Raw genomic sequence first — 18,742 nt, forward strand, 5'->3', positions numbered from 1 at the left:
CTTTTGTCTTTTTCAATGTGCATAAATCAGTACTAATGTATAGGAAGAGCCTGATATAAGTTGAATTATTAATTAACCTGTCACTCAAAGAACTCTGGAGGAAATATCAAGAACCAAATGTAACTGAAGTCCTTTGTTGATGGTATGAATCTTGCTTTGGTCCAAGTGATTATATATACCCTTTGTTACAGTCGATAACCTTTAGATAGCTCATGCAATATTTTATTTTGGCAACCTAAAAAAACTCTAGATTCTCTGATTTCCATTGTGAATTTTTATTTTTTAATTTCCTCCCTATAAATCTTAGACTTTGATTATTTTATTGTTGTTGTATAACCATTGTAATTAGAAAATATTCTTCTATTTGTGCTCCTATGCTCCTCCCTTCCCATAACCTACCATGGTTGATACTTGCTGGCAAACAATGAATTGTTTATTCTTTGTTTTTAATGATCAGGTATTATACTGGACAGATGACTCCAAAGAATCCATGATTGGGAAAATTAGAGTCAGTGGGAATGTCACAACCAAAAACATCACAGGGCTGAAAGCTAATACCATCTACTTTGCTTCCGTGAGAGCTTACAACACTGCAGGGGCAGGGCCCTCAAGCCCCCCAGTCAACGTTACCACCAAAAAGTCTCGTAAGTATGCATCCCACTGCAGGGACCAAGATTCATCTATAAATAGAAAGATGTTCCTTTGCTCATTCTCTATTTCATTCCTCCCATCTTCTCATTTTACTTATTGCTTTGTTTGTTAGTTTGTCCTTAAATAAGGATAATTGTTGAAATTTTCTGGTAACAATCAAAGGAAAACATTTTGATTTTTTGGAATTCCAAAAGAGAAAATATTCTGAGTATATAGATGCAAGATAGGAGAGTGTAATGTTTAAAAGCATAGGCTCTGATGCCCTCTCCCAACCTCAGTTCAAAACCTGACCTCTTGGGGTGCCTCGGGTCTCAGGCAGTTCAGCATGCAACTTTGGCTCAGATCATGATCTCATGGCTCACCAGTTGCAGATAGCTCAGAGCCTGGAGCCTGCTTCAGATTCTGTGTCTCCCTCTCTTTATGTCCCTCCCCCTCCTACGCTCTGTCTCTCTCTCTCAAAAAATGAATAAACATTAAAAAACAAACAAAAAACAAAAAAAAACTGACCTCTCATTCTTGGATTATTGAGTGGTTATTTAATCTTGCAGAGTCCCAATATCCTCACCTGGAAAATGTGAGAATAATAGTACCTATTTCCTCACAAGAGTGAAAGACATAAAGAATATATCTAGTACATACATTAGTACGTGCTTGGTAAATTGTTTTTCATTTGTTTCTATTTTGTCTTGTTTATCATTTGAGAATTAGACTGTACTCTGATGTGGCCCTAGCACTTCCAGATGTCTAGCTCTTTCTTTCTAGAATAACTTATCACTGCAGTATACTTAGAAGTCCCTCAGATTTAAGAATGAACTCTTCTGCTTCTTTTTAACTCCCTTAATAGTCAGCCAGCTGTCTTTCACATAGGCAAGGCCTACTGAATAAAGGATGAGTAGTTGATCGTTGTTGCATTATGTTCTATGAGTGAGCCTGGTATTACACAAGTATTCTATATTATGAGGCACAGTGATCAAATATGATTTAGGAGCAGCTGCCATATGTCCTTTTTATGACTGTATAATTCTTGTATATTCCTTACCTGTTGCACATGAACATAAATTATTTGTGTTCACGGGCTTTTAAAAACACATTCTTTGGTCTCTGAATCCCAATAAAAAAGAGGATTCAAATATAGTTGCTGAATTTTGAGAAACAGTTAAAACCTTATATAGTTCAAATATAGTTGTTGAATTTTGAAGAAGACTAAGATATGGATACATAGGAAAAGGATAGCTTGCTGTTAAATGCAGTATTCTTTTCTGTGTATTAAAAAAGAACAGGTGGTTGAAGTCAGTTTGAAAATCAAGTGATATAAAGTTTTTTTTCCCGTAAACATATATTTGTCCTATCCAAAAAGAACTTAGACATCATCTCACTTATTAAACCTTTGACTATAGAATACATGATGCATTTATGTCCACATCACCAGGCAAGTAGCCAAAGACCTGGGTTCTAATTCTGGATACATCACTGATTCATGACCTGAAACAGGACAAGGCATTCCATTTTGTTGCTTTAATTTTCTTATCTGCTAAGTGGAAATTCTCTCTACCTTCACTCCTTTCCCAAATCATTGGTGAGGCATAAATGAAGTGCTGATTATAGGAGCACCTTGAAAAATACAAGGTGCTGTGAAACTGCTAGGGAGAAACAGACAGATAGCAAACAGCCTCTGAGGATCAGTCCATTTCAAGGGGAGAGTGGGGCCAATAATTCTTAAACCAGCTCTCTTCCAATCTACCTAGTTTGAAAGAGACTGGATCATGAGCAGTCCTCAAGAACTGATTAACTAGAAATGTAATTCTCTTTCTCTTCCCGTTTTATCCCATGCTGACCAAATCAATGAAGCCATTGCCATATATGGGTATGAATGATTTGCTTCTGGAGTCCTTCTGGAGTCTAACCTTTTTCAGCTAATCTTCAAATCTGGATGGAAATTTCCAGTGGTTTTAAGATTGTCCAGGTATTCAGAGATGCCAAACTCACAGAAACCCCTTTGTGTAATTCAGTTCCTATCTCAGGCACTATCAAGGGTGATTTGAAATGTGTAAAGATAGTATTTAAAAAACCTCACAGTTTTGTATCGTGATTGACGGACAGACACGATAGTGCAGTAATTGAGGCAACGCTTAAGTCAGCTCATATTATCTGTACTCATATTGACCAGTTTAGGGTGGACTGGGACCCGAACAATAAACTACTTTAAGAAGCTTTCAAAATAACTTCCTTTTCTGCAACCTGAATTTGCTAGTTTGATCATCTGTACAACTTAAATCAACCATGCATTAGTTTGTGCTAACTTACTCTATGTGTTTAAGCATAAAACTCGTCTTTGACATGGTGACCCCATGTTTGTTCAGTTGACCTCTTCAAGTACTTGATACTTCAAGTGGCCTTAACTGAAATTTGGATTAAATGCCAAGATGATCATAGGTGGCTTCTCTGAGTGTTCACACGTGCTCATCGTTGTCAAAGAGTATGGGACATATCCTTTGAAAACAGTTTGATTAACAAGGAATGATTTCACCAAGATGTAATGTTAGAATGTATCTGCTGAGAGAAAATTGAGAGGAGATTCATGAAATTTAAAATGCAGTTTATTATTTTTAAGCATTCATATTCTTTCCTGATTAAATCAAACAAATGAAAACGCTTATAACTCCTAATTTCTTTAGGGCAATTTTGTTCAAATATTTCTTAATTTTGGCTTTCACCAGTCTGTATCCTTCAGTGTCCCAGCCAAAAGGACTTGAGAATAAGAAGTTCTACAGGTCTCTAACTCATTATATTTGAGTTATATTTGAATACCAAGTAAACCTCTAATTTTATTCTGTAACATTCTATATCATTGTCATCATGAAAATAGAATAGAAATTTTTTCCGATTCCTATTGTTACTGTTCAGATTTCCACAACTTAGTGGTACAAAGAAATACAAATTTATTTTCATACCTTTCTAGAGGTCAGAAGCCAGAAATGATTTTCATCGGTTGGAAATCAAGGTGTTGGTGTCAGCTCTGCTCCTTTTGGAGTCTCTAGAAGAACATGTGTTTCTTTGTGTTTCCTGGCTTCTAGAGACCACCTGCACTCCTTAGCCGTGACCCTTTCCTCTATGTTGAAACCCAGCAGCTCCTTATCTTTAAATCTCCCTGTGACTCTCACCCTCTGCTTCTGTCATTGTATTTCCTCTGACTCTGCCCTCCTACCTCTGTCCTTCCCTCTTAAGGATTGTACTTCACCCACCTGGAGAATCCAGGATTGCTTCCCATCTAAATATCCTTAATTTAATCATACCCGGCACAGTCCTCTTTTCCATTAAAAAAAAAAAAAATTAGAGGGAACCTGGGTGGCTCAGTTGGTTGAGCATCCAACTTCACCTCAGGTGCTGATCTTGCAATGTTGATGAGTTCTAGCCCCACGTCGGGCTCGCTGCTGTCAGTACAGAGCTTGTCTGAGATCCTCTGTCCCCCTCTCTCTCTGCCCCTCCCCTGTTCATGCTGTCTCTCTTTCTCACCTGAAAATAAATACACATTTAAAAATTAGGAATTAAAAGGGTTTCTATTTGATTTAATCCAGACAGAAGAGGGAAATTTAAAAATACGAATCCCTTGGGGCACCTGGGTGGCTCAGTCAGTTAAGCCTCCAACTTTGGCTCAGGTCACGATCTCGTGGTTTGGGAGTTCGAGTCCCACGTCAAGCTCTGTGCTGACAGCTTGGAGCCTGCTTGGGATTCTATGTCTCCCTCTCTCTCTGCCCCTCTCCCACTCATGTTCTATCTCTTTCTGTCTCTCAAAAAGAAATAAACACAAAAAAATTAAAAAAAAAATACTAAGCCCACAAATTCCAGGGATGAGGATATGGAAATGTTTCAGGGAAAGGGCCTTATTATGTTGACCACAGCTATAAAATACTGAGCATGTATATATCCTAAGCCCTGTGTTAATTTTCCACATACATTATCTCACTTAATTATTATAACAAATCAAAGAATTTCGTATTTTAATCCTTAGATATGAAAAGAAATGCCTAGTCAGGTTGTTTTGGCATCTATTAGACTGAGAGACACAATGAACATGGATGGATTCTCCGAATCTCTTCATCCCATGAACACTGTGCTAATTTGTAATCTTCATCTTTAACCATCTACATAGTCTCTCTCTTTCCAAACTCTCAAATCTTCAGTCTAAACCTCAAATGGTCTTTGGATTTCTATTCCTAAAATGGAATCGTGCCCTATTCTTCCAGAATTTCATTGTCTCCTCTATTCCACAGGACAAAGGCCAAGAGGATCTTTCACCATCTGTCCCAAAGTCCTTTTCTATACTTATCTTGCTAGCTAGCCATGGTAGTATGAGAATTATTGATCTTCCACAGCTTAACATTCACTTACCTTACTTCATGTATTCTCTCCTTGTGGCATGCCCCTGCCGTGCCTGTCAACGGTGAAATATCTTTCCTACCAAATTGTAAGTTTCCCCTATTTTCCCCTTTAATGTATTTGCAATTTTTCTGGGTGTTCCACCACTTTGGCTCATTGTGAGATAGTGTTGGAAAGAGAAAGGGACTCCTGAGTGAAAGAAGGTTGTCTGTGAGTCTCAGTTCCGCCATGCACTACCTGTGTGAAAGGTCTAATTCCCTGATGACTCAGAACCCATTTTTTCATTGGAAAAACAGATGAGGCTTCCTCCAGAGGTTTCTCTGAGAACTAAAGGATACTATGTACACCAAGGTGCCCCAGAGGCCGCCATACAGCACAAGCTCAGTGCATCGTAACACATTATTGTACTTCTTCTGCAGTGGTGATTTCACTTTCTTTGCATTTCGTAAAAGAGGAAAGCACTTTCTACTTTCTTTCTCTTTATAAATCATTGCAGAAATTGTCTTCAAGGGTCATGAAAGGACAACCAAAGCGAAGATGTGGAATGCCTTTAATGAAACATTGAAGATTGCTCTGATTCCAAATGCTATCCCTGGATCTAACTTTGATTTTCCATGTCCTTGAGATGACATCAAGATTACCTCAGAAGAGTGGTGACAGCAAAAATTCTGCATCCATCACACATTCATACTGTCACTGTCTAGATTTTCAGTCTGATACTTGATCATCCATTGTAAATTCTCAGAAAGCAAAGCTCACATTTACCAAAATCTCTGCCTATTCTGATTGGGCAAGCTAAAGAGAAGACAGAGCCTTTTTTTGGAAGCATGATGAATCAGTCAATCACTCAAGAAAAATAGTGCTTCACATGAGCTATGCATAGGGTGAGGTGGCTGACGGAGATTAAAACAGCCAAAATCTCTGCCTTCAGACAATTTCTCTTTTAGTGGAGAGGCAACCTGAAAGAAAACAAAGCAAAAAAAAAATAAATAAAGAATCATAAATTGTGAAAAATACTACAAAGAAAATAAGAGGCTGAGATATACATAAAAAGGAGGAGCTTTGTAGTGAAGGGTATATATTTTGATACGGCATGAAAAATAAAAAAAAAAAAAGAGGTAGTGGACAAAGGGATCTCCAAACAGAAAGAACAGCTTATGCAAAGCTTCTGAAGTCTTTGTTATTATTGTTACTGGTGATAATGATGCCTTTTTGTTTTTTTTTTTTTAAGTAAATATCAGTGATATAACAAGAATCATAGCTTAGTGAAAAATTATCTATTTCTAAAAGAAAACCGAGGGGCATTGAAAATATATTGTGAGCCACACAGATATCGCTTAAATGGAATTTAGATTACAATCAAAGGAAGAAAAAAATTTGCCTCAATTCCAAGAAGAAAAGAAAAGAAAAAAAAAACTACTGCGTATATAGAAAGAAATATTCAGACCCAGCAACACAAAGTGTTTGCAAGTTTTGGTTCAATTTGGCCCCTGTCGTTGACTGACTAGTAGTACTCTGTACTGGATTTTTCTTGCTGTAAATTTGCAATCAATCCATATTTAGACATAAAGGAAGCATTAAGCTTTTATTTCATCTTGCACTTATGTTCTTTCTCTTTTGCCCAAATGTCAACCCCATGCTGTTACTTAGAAGTGTAACATAAGAAGTTGTTTTTGAATTGAGTTCACAGTGTGAACTACAGTTGAATATAAATGCCATCTACAGAAAAATTGATCACAAGGAAAGCATTAGAGCTGTAGACGGCTAGTTTAATGTCACTCCGTCATTTGATTAATAGAAAATGATTTCGTCTCTGAAAACTGCATAGAACGCTTTTAAAAATTAGAAAAGTGCTTGTTTTGTTGAGTTTACCATTGACCAACTTGGTACAGATATCCATGGCATGTGTTTCATATTAGCCATGTGACAACGTTTTAGATTTTCAAGGTAATGGAAATCTCAATGTCATCATAGATATTTGAAATCCAGTTTAACTATGTACATTAAGCACATGAAACCAGAACTGTTAATAGTGTTCATATCAAGCAACTTTCTAAAGATACTTGCAGAAAATTTATTTAAATACTAGACAAAAGGCATTGGCATTGAAGTCATCTTCATGGACAAAGATAAGAAAGATGATTGACTATGAATAGCTAAAACTCTACCACTTTATCTGTCTTTTTTTTTTTATAAGAGATTTTCTTAAAAATTTTTAAGCTGTATTTATTCATTTTGAGAGAGAGAAAGTATGAGAGGGAGAGAGAGGATACCAAGCGGGCTTCACTCTGCCAGTCCGGAGCCTGACATGGGACTCAAACTCATGAGCTGTGAGATCATGACCTGAGCCGAAATCAAGAGTCAAACTCTGAACTAACTCAGCCACCCAGGCACCCTCATCTGTCTTTTAAAAACCATCCAAAGAACCCAAATAAGAGAAATATTATTAAGGGAGAATGTTAAATTTACTCTAATTATATTTAAGAAGTGGGTCATTTGCAAACTTTGGAATTACATTATTATTAAAAAACACTTTGAACACAATTGAAAAAAATTAATTATGTCATAAGATCTGAGTGGAGAGCTGTTACTCTCAGGAAAGAGAATTAGCATTTACTGAGCTTTTTAGCATGTAACGCCAACCAAGTGCTGAACATTTCATATTTTATGGCATATAAGCTAAAACTCTTAAAAACTAGGAGATTTTTGACTCATTCTGAAGATGGAAAAACCAAGGCCTCTTGGAAGAGACTGGATACAGATTCACATCTCTCTGACTTTAAAGGCCAGCTCTTTCCACCTCCAAGATAGCAAGATAGCAAAGAATTTATCTATGCCATTGGCCATTCACACCAAGAATTCATTCCTGGTAGAACTTTTGTCACTTTATGTCCATTGAACACTTTACTTATGCTTGGGTAGATAAACAAATGCGACCATTTTGGTGTCATTACCATAGTCGTAAACTCCTTGTAAACATAGTTGATAGAAGGGTCAGTTCTGTTTCCCAGCCTGGAGCTTCACCAGTGGATTTGTAGTGTTAAAAACAGTACTTTTCCTCTGAATGAACTACAAAATACACAAAAATAGATGAAAACTTCAGAGTCCATCACTGCCAATGACATCAAAGGAGCAAATTTATATTCTCCCTGTATTGATTATATGATGCTGTTAATGTTAGTGCTTCATTTTAAAGAACAGAGATAAAAGAAATGTGCCACAAGAGCATACTAGATATTAAAACTATGGTATCTTCTGAGAATTTTTATATGATCGCTTTTATAACTGAGAAAAAATATTAGAAAAGGCACCCTGGGATAGTTGAGGGAGAATAGTTACAAAACTATTATTGTTGCTATCTAGTCCTTCAGGAATAAAACATATTGGCAAACATGCATTGAGTGCTTACTAAGTGCAAAACTCTTAGGCCTTTAATTATGATTGGGTATATATAGTCAAGAAATGTACTAGGGAAAGTTTAATCCATTTGGCCTATCTTATAAATCATATGAATTGCTTGAGGTTTGTCCATGGCAATTGACCTTGATTATAGGAAAGAATAATGAATGGATTGGCCACTTTGTGTCACCTATGGATCTGACCACATCCCAGTACATAATCAATATAACCTGAGACAATCACTCAGGACTCTGAGTGGTTTTTCTTTAGCTATCTTATTGTAGTCATTTATTCAACATATATGACTGTATGTCTTCTATGTGCCAACCACTGTGCCAGTGGTTGAGAATACAGAGTTGAACAAGGTGCATGCCGTCAATAAAGTTAAACGCACAATCAAGAATAATTATAATTCAGTGTGACAAATCCATTGTAAAGTAGGAACTGAGCCCTATTGGAAGCAGAGGGGAAACATTTCTCAGCCGTGTCTCAATTGAGGTGTCAGTAACTAGGTGGACAAGAGTAATGTTCCTGTGGGTTTACAGCAATGGTAATATATGGTAATAAAATTTCAGACACCCCAAGCAAGACTCATCCAGTAATTTATAAGGGATTAAATAGTAGTTGAGTCAAAGCTCCGAAAGAAATCATTTCCATCAGTGTTATAATGAGTTAAATATTATGCTCATTCAGCCTCACAAATTCAAATAAGATGCCAAAAACATCTTGCTGGGTAGTTTTATCTTTGCCTCTGCTTTCCAGCTAAATTATTTTTAATCTCTCCAGTTTCCTAAATCTCAAAAATAATCATGTGGACTCAAATCTTTGAAAAGCAGCATGTTGTCATGGAGGAACACTGGCTTAGAAATCAAGAGAATGGGATTCTGATGTGACTCAGCCACTCTTTAACTGCTTGCTTTTGGATAACTGGACCACCAACCTGGACTCTAGTTTTCTTGTATGTAAAATTCTACAGTTGGACTAGATCCATTATTGCCCTTAGAAGGCTGATTCGAAGACCATCTTCTCTTATTACTTACCACCTTTCTCCTAGACAACCTTAATTTCTGGGAACTAAAAACTGCATTTTGGATTTAGAGTAAACACCTTTTGGGATGATCCCCCAGTTTGTAATTATTTTCTCTTTTCTGGGTTTCCAAACAGCTCTATATTCAATGACATGCATTTTTCTTAGTATTTAGCTACAATTGATTAGAGTGCAATAGACATGGCCAAGGGCAATCAATCCTCGTTTTTTCTAGGGGCTTCTAGCATGGACTATTTCTGAACAGAGTAGATTTCAAATGTCAGATATGGAGAACAGTCACGATTTCTGCTGCATACGCTGAGAATGACAAAGAGATCTGTAGCATCTACAGTAAGATGACCATGCAGCAGACACAACGGTGGGAAGCAGAAAGAACTTCTTGGCTTTTTGACATTTTTGTTTTGTCCCTCTTAAAGCTCTTTTGCATTTTGCCATGAGTTCTAAGAGATTCCCCTGTATCCTTCATAATCTCTTACTGTTTTGCTTATAGTATCTTGAGTTTGTTGTGTTACTTAAAGTCAGAGTCCTAACTAATGCAAGATTAAAATGGAAAAGACTGCTAGGAAGTAACCTCTGTGTTGATATGTATAAAGGGTTTGTAGCCTGAGTTTGCTTTACATGCTCTTTGATTGATGACCACATGGAACACTAGATAACAGAGCCCTCCATCTAGTTATATATTGGTAAAGTAAACCAATTCAAAAGCAATGATTAATACATTAATACTGGGCATGTAACAAGCCATTATTAATTCATAAGTTTGTCACAAACACATTCCCAAATGACCAGAATTTAAATGAATTTGCTTATTCTGATTAGAATTAGTATGATATTTCAAATGACACTGAAAAAAAAGTTGTGCTTCTGCTATGATAATCATCCAGGACTTATTTTCCCTTTTCATGTTGATGGGCCATACAGTAACCACGAGCTAATTAATATTCATTTGGATCTTTGATCTCTTTAAAGCACCAAGCCAACCACCAGCTAACATTGCCTGGAAGCTGACAAACTCTAAATTATGCCTGAACTGGGAACATGTAAAAAACATGGAAAATGAGTCTGAAGTGTTGGGCTACAAGGTGAGTATTTTTTTTCTCCCTTAATAATATCAATTAAATTACTAAGGAACCAAGAATGTCACAACCAAATAAGAAACAAATTTATACATATGAAAATACAGGAATCTTTAAAACTTATTTGAAAAATGCTTAACATTGCCTCTTTCAAATTCTTCACTGAAAATTTTTATATGCTGTGGACACTAATGTATCATGGTACAACAAGAATAAAGTTTTTCTTCAAGCGACTCCCCCTTGCCATAAGATGATGGTGTGTGTGAGTAGTAAGGTAGATGAGAATGAAATCTACGAATATACTCAAATAGAATTTCTAGAACTTAGGCTGCAGTGGCATGTAAGCCTTAACAATATAAAAGGAATCTAACAAGAGTATAGCCAAATACCCACAGAAAATTATTTCTATCACTGGTAATGGACATCATCTCCTAGCAAATGCATATATCCAGTATTTGAAATGGGTCCAAACTAACCAGTGACTTTTCACAGCAAGCTCCAAAGGTAATAGCCTCAAGCTATTTAATTGAGATAAATCTATTGTCATTTCAGAAGCATTGGCCAAAGACAAAATCTTTGTTTTTGTTCTTGTTTTTGTTTTTGTTTTAATGCCTAAATTTAAGGAAAAGGCATAGACTAGATATTTCCATTCAAGGAGGACAGCATTTATAATGATACATTGTAGAGTGTTCCATAAGAGCGTCTGGACCTTAAAAAAGCAACATGTCCTTTTAACTTCGATTCACTATTTTATTTAGATTCTGTATCGGCAAAACAGACAGAGTAAAACACATATCTTGGAAACAAACAATACATCGGCTGAGCTTCTGGTTCCGTTTGAAGAAGACTACTTGATTGAAATAAGAACAGTTAGTGATGGTGGGGATGGAAGCAGCAGTGAAGAAATTAGGATTCCAAAAATGTCAAGTAAGTTGAATCACCATCGCTGTTGTAGATTTTGAATCTGGACAGCTGCAGCCTGAAATCTAGGCTCTATGAAGCTTTCCAATTCTTGTTTGAATGTTGGGTGAAAAAATAAAAGGTCTGTGTTTCCATTTTCAGTTGTGAACAAGAGGTGATGAGTCAATCTTTCTTTAAATAATTCCTCAAATTTGCAACATGCATACTTATTACAAACAGTTTCATGTTTCCTCATTTGAATCTCAAAAAGAAAAAAAAAAAAGAAAACACACAACTGTGTGTCGTTGGTACATAATTCATTCTCTTGGTACAAAAATCAGTAAGTGTTTCTGTGGGTTTTCACAGGCTTCTTGGAGCAGGGACAGAAAATATGAAACACATGTACTTATACTCCTATTCCCATATCCATTGCAGACATCACTAATCAATCATGGCCTGCATAGGGAGCTGAGTCCCAAATCTCAGATCCTCTCCATACAGTGTTCTAAGCAGGTCACACCATTCAGTTGAATTTAGCACATAATAAGATTTGTTATTTTTGCTTCAGATGAATCACTTGCTTAAAGTTGGGCCTCAGTGAAATCATCAGGCACCACATGTTGGCAAATCCTAATCTGCCCTTCCATCAGACTTGGTCAATTTAAGCATTTTCCTTTTTCATTTTTACATTTAAAACACATAGCCTAGGATAGAGGACTAAAGACACTTCCTTGTATATAATATAAACAAAAGTAGTATACTAAAACATGTTATTAGAAGACAAATGATAGTATGCATTTTAGGTCTTGAAAATTAATCTAACAAGCAATTGTATTTTTTTCTCAAGATGTTTCATTTTATTTTTATATTTTGCAGGCTTGAGTTCCAGAGGAGTTCCAGTCTTAGAACCTAGCGTCTGTTTCCTGTCAATTGTCATCATTTTTTACTGTTTTGCAATTCAGCCACTTATACGATGAATAAAACCATAAATCTTTGAGAGTTTTTTGAAAGCAAATCACTCTGTAAATAGGCTCTCCAGCCCCTATCACAAAATACATCATTAATACAGACTTGTTTGGAAAGAAAAAAATGTATATTATTAAGATCTTGTAAATATCTATGGTACATTAATAAAACAGTTTTAAACACTTTTGAACTTTAAAGTTCGCACATGATTTCATATATTCTTAAAGTGCCAAATGATCCGTGGAGTTGTAACTGCTGTGGCTTTTAAGTGACTTATATGGAAAGTATAAATAACTCCCCTTGATGATGATGATAAATATGAAACAGATTTGAGTTATCATAGAAAATATGTATATTTTTACATGCTCCAGGCAATTTAGGTAACTATTAAAAATGTTCACCCTACTTGGAATAAAATGTAATTATTTGTTTACAGTTGGGTCTCTTTAAAAATGTAAGCTTTTCCAAAGCGTGATGTGCTTTTACATCTGAATGAGGTGAGGCCAGGAAATATTTGTGCCAGTAATATATGTATATACATGATGTTCTTTTCAACTCACTCTCCTAAGAATCCCAGTAATAATAGTGGCAGGAGAAAGTGCCTTATGGTAAAGAAAAAGAAAAGAAGGGGAAGAAGCAACCATCTAAAACAATTTAACAAGTCTGGTATATCATAGGCAGTTTCTCACAGCAAAATTTAATTTTTTAAATCAATTTTGAAATCTCCTAAGAAAAAAAGTTGCATGAACAAGTCTCAGGTAATTATTACAAATTGTTAGCAATGCATGTGGCCTTTTTTTCATATAATAAATACATCTATGATAAATAAATACACACACATATATATAGCCAATCTTCTCTGCAACTATGAAAATAGTCCTACATTGTCCAAGTCTTATAAAGATTTTTGTGGGTTGGCTCTTCTGTAAGGTGAACCTATTTCAGTCAGTGGCTCTACTTCTTGGATCCGCATTCTGGAGAAAGCAGTCTGGGTGAAGGTAAGGTTAATGAGTGGGACAGTGCCATTCTATGTGGCCATCCATTTCCTTCACAAACAGCCTTAAGGAGTTTGGCCTCCTGACAGCTTGCACTAGCTCCTAGCCAATCAGTCTTGATGTCCTACGGAGCTAGGGTTGAGAAATGGCCACCCTAGTTCTGCCTTCTTCATATGGTGTAACCTCTTAATTATGTTGAAAATATTTTAATTATCCTCACAACCCTCAAATCACACAGTCCTCAAAATTGGATTTTGTTCTTTTCATTTCTAATGTATTTTAGAGCTATTTAAAATACCCAGTATAGTCAGGAGCAGATGGACAATGACTTTTCATAGTTCAGAATTTCTCCCTGCCTGAATAGTGTGTCAAGCATACAGTACAAATTAATGAGCCTTATTCTCCTCCATGCCCTAAGATATGGCTGTGCTTTGAGGGAGCAAAATACATAAGCAAGAGCAAATGTTGTTTGGCACACTCATGTTAACAGCTGCCTGTCCAAGATACATCTGTATTGATCAGAAATACCAGCGGCACAAGGTCTCAATGGTTTTCTCAACTTAGTGAGAGACAAGATTTGTGTCTTCCTCCACAAAGCAGAGACTGAGAGTTAAATATACTATGAGATTTTTGTTTCTACTGATTAAGTGAATTGGATACATAGCTGTATGTGTGAGTCCGAAGGCTGAGGCAGTTCTTATCAATAACTCTTATAGGTTTGCAGTTGTGCTTTAATTCACAATTGTTGGAGGTTTAAAACTATACATTATTCAATGTCTACTATTTATTATTTATCAACCCATACTAAAATTTTTGGAATATAATTTGGTGTTAATACTAAATAGCATTTGTTTTGGCTCTTGATTTACTTAAATTTCTACACTAAGTGAAGCCTTGGACACATCTTTTAACATCCCCACATCACTATTTTCAGGATTAAAGGACATAACATACACAAATGTTGAGTGTAATGAATTCCACATTGCAAGTTTTCAACAAATAGAGCTGCTGTCATCTGCCGCTATGAATTAAACCCCTAATGAAACACGTTACTATATTTCCTTAAGTGCCCAATAGACTATGCTAACAAATTCAGCCTGTGCTTATGTCAAAATCCAAAAAAGTTGCAAGAAAAACGAGTAGTCCACCTACTCTGGAAACCAAATGGCACTAAAGAATGGAACCAGTGATGATTCCACTAATCCACTTCAGGAAGACATTCTGTGTGATGTGTGTACTCCCAACATTTACAAAATATTTCCAGTGGACCCCTTTATTGCTGGTAGAAACTGTTATAAACATGATAACTTATTTTCATAATTCTTACAGGAAGGAGAAGAAATGTGGTTGCACCTTGAAACAGCTCAAGGAGGAAAAGGGAATAAGGGTTAGGAGACTTGACACAGCAGATTTACGACCCTATAAAGCTCTGGGCTGCCAGGTAATGTGAAGTTCAAATCAGCCCCATGTCCTCTCTTCTATTGTTCACACTAAAATCCTCTAGGTCAGTGTCTGTTTTCTAACTGTACACCAGGAGGTGGCCCATAAGAGGACTTGCTACCTTTAATAGCAAATACGGTGAGAGGTGGTATGGATTCTATTTGGATTTCAAATGTGATAAAATAATCATTCTCTCTCCTAAGTGAATCTACTATTTTTAAGCCTCTGTATGTTATCAGTCTAGACTCCATCTTGAGATGTCAACTTGTATACACTCCCCAAATGCCATACTTATTACTTTTTTTGCTATAGAACTACATATTTAATTCAACAGAAATCAACAATTTGGTAATCGCATCACTGTTGAACTCAGTACTTGAATTAATCAGGGTTCTCCTGAGAAACAGAACCGAGAGAGAGAGAGAGAGAGAGAGAGAGAGAGTAGGTGTGTGTATACACAGTTGCAAACATGTATACACATATATAGAGAGAAAGATTACAAGAAATTGCTATGCAATTATGGAAGCAAAGAATTCCAGACCCAGAAGAGTCAATGGCATAGTTCCAATCCAAGTCTGGGAACCAGAAGAACCCATGGTATAATTTCTGTTTTGAGTCTGAGTACAAAGGCAGGGGAGGATGAATGTTCTAGAGCAAAGACTGTCAGGCAGAGAAACAGTTCTTTCTTCCATAGCCTTTTATTTTATTCAGGCCTTCAGCAGACTGGATGAGGCCCTGACAAATTGGGAAGGGCAATTTTCTTCACTCCATCTACTGATTCAAATGTTCAGCTCTTCTAGAAACTCCCTCACAGACATACCCAGAATATTGTTTAACTAAATATCTGGAACCCCTGCAGTCCAGGCAAGTTGACACATAAAATTAACCATCACTCTGCTGTTTTTGATGATTTCAAATAATTAAATTCTAACCTTATAAACTTTTGACATGCAATTATTGAAATATTCTTCTCAGTTACTTCATCTGTAAAATGAGATGTTGGATTACAAGATCTCTGAGTTCCTTTAAAACCTTGCAATTCTCTATCAAGCTGCATAGTTGACTTCTTTTAGTATAAGACAGTGTTTCATTACCTTTCACAACACACACACACACACACTCTATATAGCTTTTCCAATTTATTTCTATATTTTCACTACCTAAATGATTGTGTTGAGCTTTCTTGAGCTTTTCTTTAACTCTGAGTTAATTGAATTTTCATTACTAAAACAATGATTAAATTGAGTATGCTTTTTCAAGTCACAAAGAACCCTTAGAGATTCTGACCCATCTCTGCTCTCCACTGAGAATTGCTGCTGTGTTTTAGAGGTCCCCAAGTGCAAAGCTGTGATAAAACTTTCATTGTTCAGGGCAAAATGAGAAAATTCATACAGTGTGATGAGATTTTAATAATGAATAATTTGTGAACTATTTGAGAGGTTACACATTTTTTTGCTTTATGTGGTGAAATGTCCACTCTTTGATGACATGAAGTTGAACATGAATACTGGTTTGCTTTACATGTTCAATTTTAAAATAAAATTACTTGACAAAAAGAGTATGTTACTTTATAAAAATCAATTCAATTATTATCATTACTTAAAGCTTTATTCTTCTGAGAAAATCAAAAGTTTTAAAATAATTGATGGTTAGTTTATCTTTTTTTTAAACTTCTTTATCTCATTACCATCAAATTAGTGACTTTGGCTTGGTCTATTGACCTAAAATTTGTATGTCAGGGTCTAATTCTGTATGCGTTGAATAGCAAGGTGCTGTGTTCTATGGAATTACTGTTTGTATATATAAACCACAGGCCTAGAAAGTCTGTTCATCCTTACATAACAAGCTATTAATATAATTAAGATAGTAATGTAGAAAAAATACAAAAATCCTGAATTTCTTCATTATTTTAAAACCTGAGGGGCACCTGGGTGGCTCAGTCAGTTAAGCATCCAGCTTCGGCTCAGGTCATGATCTCCCAGTTTATGAGTTCCAGCCTCACATCAGGCTCTGTGCTGACAGCTCCGAGCCTGGAGCCTGCTTCGGATTCTGTGTCTCTCTCTCTGCTCCTCCCCTGCTCGCACTCTATCTCTGTCTCTCAAAAATAGATAAACATTAATTTATTTTTAATTTGGAAGTTATTTTCTTTCTACTTTTCCATATGAACATTTATTTTCTTTCATGAAATTATAAATAATAGTTGTTAGGAGTTCTTTTCTTTACATAGCAAGAGAATTTTTATAAAAAGGTAAATTTATCTGCTCCATTATTTTTAATATTCCTCTTCTTGACAGCACTTGGTACAGTCCTGGGCAGAGAGAATGATTCTTACAACACATATTTTGCTTTCTGGACAGATTGATGCATCCAACTGTTAGGGAGATTTGTTTTCCCCCATTTTCCTTAGGAAAATAAGTATTTTTCTTTTATAAGCCTGACTAAAATAGTAAGCTGACCTAAAGTCCAGATTTTGGTGGGTAAATAATATATTCTTAAAAGAAGTAATACACAAAAATAAAATCTTGGAATATAGTGGTTTCGAGAAAACATAAGAATAAGGATCCTGTTTTGAAAAACATGTACTTTACAATCTGGTTAGGCATATCTTAGAAGATATTTATCTTGTCCAGAGCAAAGCTCAGGAGAGAAGAAAATATGATGACTTTAAATAAAGGCAGTAAGTTGCAGCCCAATGAGAGAGAAAAGAAATCCTGATGTAATAATGTGTTTTGCTTCCTGTCCCTATCAAAGACCCTGTCCCTATAAAAGCATGCTGGATGAAATCATGGCAAATTTGTCATGTATTCCTGGAACCGAACGGTGTGTTGGGTAGGTACCTGTTCTTGGATGGTGATTAATTAATGTTTATGAATCACTTTGAAGATAGAATGCACTTCATAAATTCTAATGATTTTTATTATGATAATTTTTTCCCAGAAGTATATTGACTTTTTGCAATGGCACTTTGAAAAAGTATACATTAGTGGCTGAGACCAGGTACCATGCCTAGAGGAAAACAGTAATTGGAAAGTGCGAAAGGTAATAATTTTGAGATACTGAAATGTTAGTCAAATTCATATTGGCCTGCATGGACTAAATAATTTTCATTCAAACAAAATAATCTACATCCATCCATGATGGAATTTTCAGCTTGTGAAGTAAATGTCATAGCAACAGAATTTGTTTCTCAAATGATATTTACTCATAACAAACCTCGAGTATTCTCAAGGGCTTTAGATACTAACAGTAATGATTCTAGGCAACTTTTATTACCTTTAAGTGCAGTAGTTATAAAATCTCCCAACTTTGAGCAGATTAATTTCAGCCTATTTTCTGATGACAGCAAAGCATAATTGAATATATTACCGGCCTTCTGAATCAGATCTTTTTTTCTTATTTGTTTAAAAGTGAAAGTGTTGTCATCCTAAATTATTGTTATATTTAGACTTGCAAACTCACATGGGACTAATTTCATCCTTCTACATTCTTAAGAGAGTATAGCTATTTCTGAAGAGACTCTTAAAAGTAAAGCAGGGATATGGTTTAAATTATTTGGAGCAATGTTTAGAATCAATTTGTATTTCAAGCTAGATGATTGCTGAAAAATGTATTGTAACTAGTTAAAGATAACTTGATTGCCTAAAACCTGTTGCTATTAATGGACAGAAGAGAAATTAATGTTAACTTCATACCTGTTGATAAAAATTAAGATCCTGGATGTGTCTATCTGAAATTAATATTCTTCACCAGAAAACTTCCTATGGTTTCTATTATTTCACATTACCTTATGTCACATTATGTATCATATATCATATAAATTATTTTATATATTAGTATACATTATGTTTTTATTATATTATATTATTAACCTCTTGTCCCATTTTTCTATA

At 35.6% G+C, this 18,742-nt stretch overlaps 1 protein-coding gene across 1 annotated transcript in view; it reads left to right on the plus strand.

The window, feature by feature from the left end:
* The window catches only part of CNTN6 (contactin 6), a 226,497-nt gene extending 213,473 nt beyond the window's left edge, over positions 1 to 13,024 (plus strand). Inside the window, exons 19-22 of the mRNA XM_049640894.1 lie at positions 458 to 644; positions 10,445 to 10,557; positions 11,310 to 11,478; positions 12,328 to 13,024. Of these exons, the coding sequence (XP_049496851.1) occupies positions 458 to 644; positions 10,445 to 10,557; positions 11,310 to 11,478; positions 12,328 to 12,428 (570 nt within the window). The 3' untranslated portion in view covers positions 12,429 to 13,024. The remainder of the gene's footprint in view (positions 1 to 457; positions 645 to 10,444; positions 10,558 to 11,309; positions 11,479 to 12,327) is intronic.
* The last annotated feature ends 5,718 nt before the right edge of the window (positions 13,025 to 18,742 follow it).

Source organism: Panthera uncia, chromosome A2 (assembly GCF_023721935.1).
Source record: "Panthera uncia isolate 11264 chromosome A2, Puncia_PCG_1.0, whole genome shotgun sequence".
Taxonomy (NCBI): domain Eukaryota; kingdom Metazoa; phylum Chordata; class Mammalia; order Carnivora; family Felidae; genus Panthera; species Panthera uncia.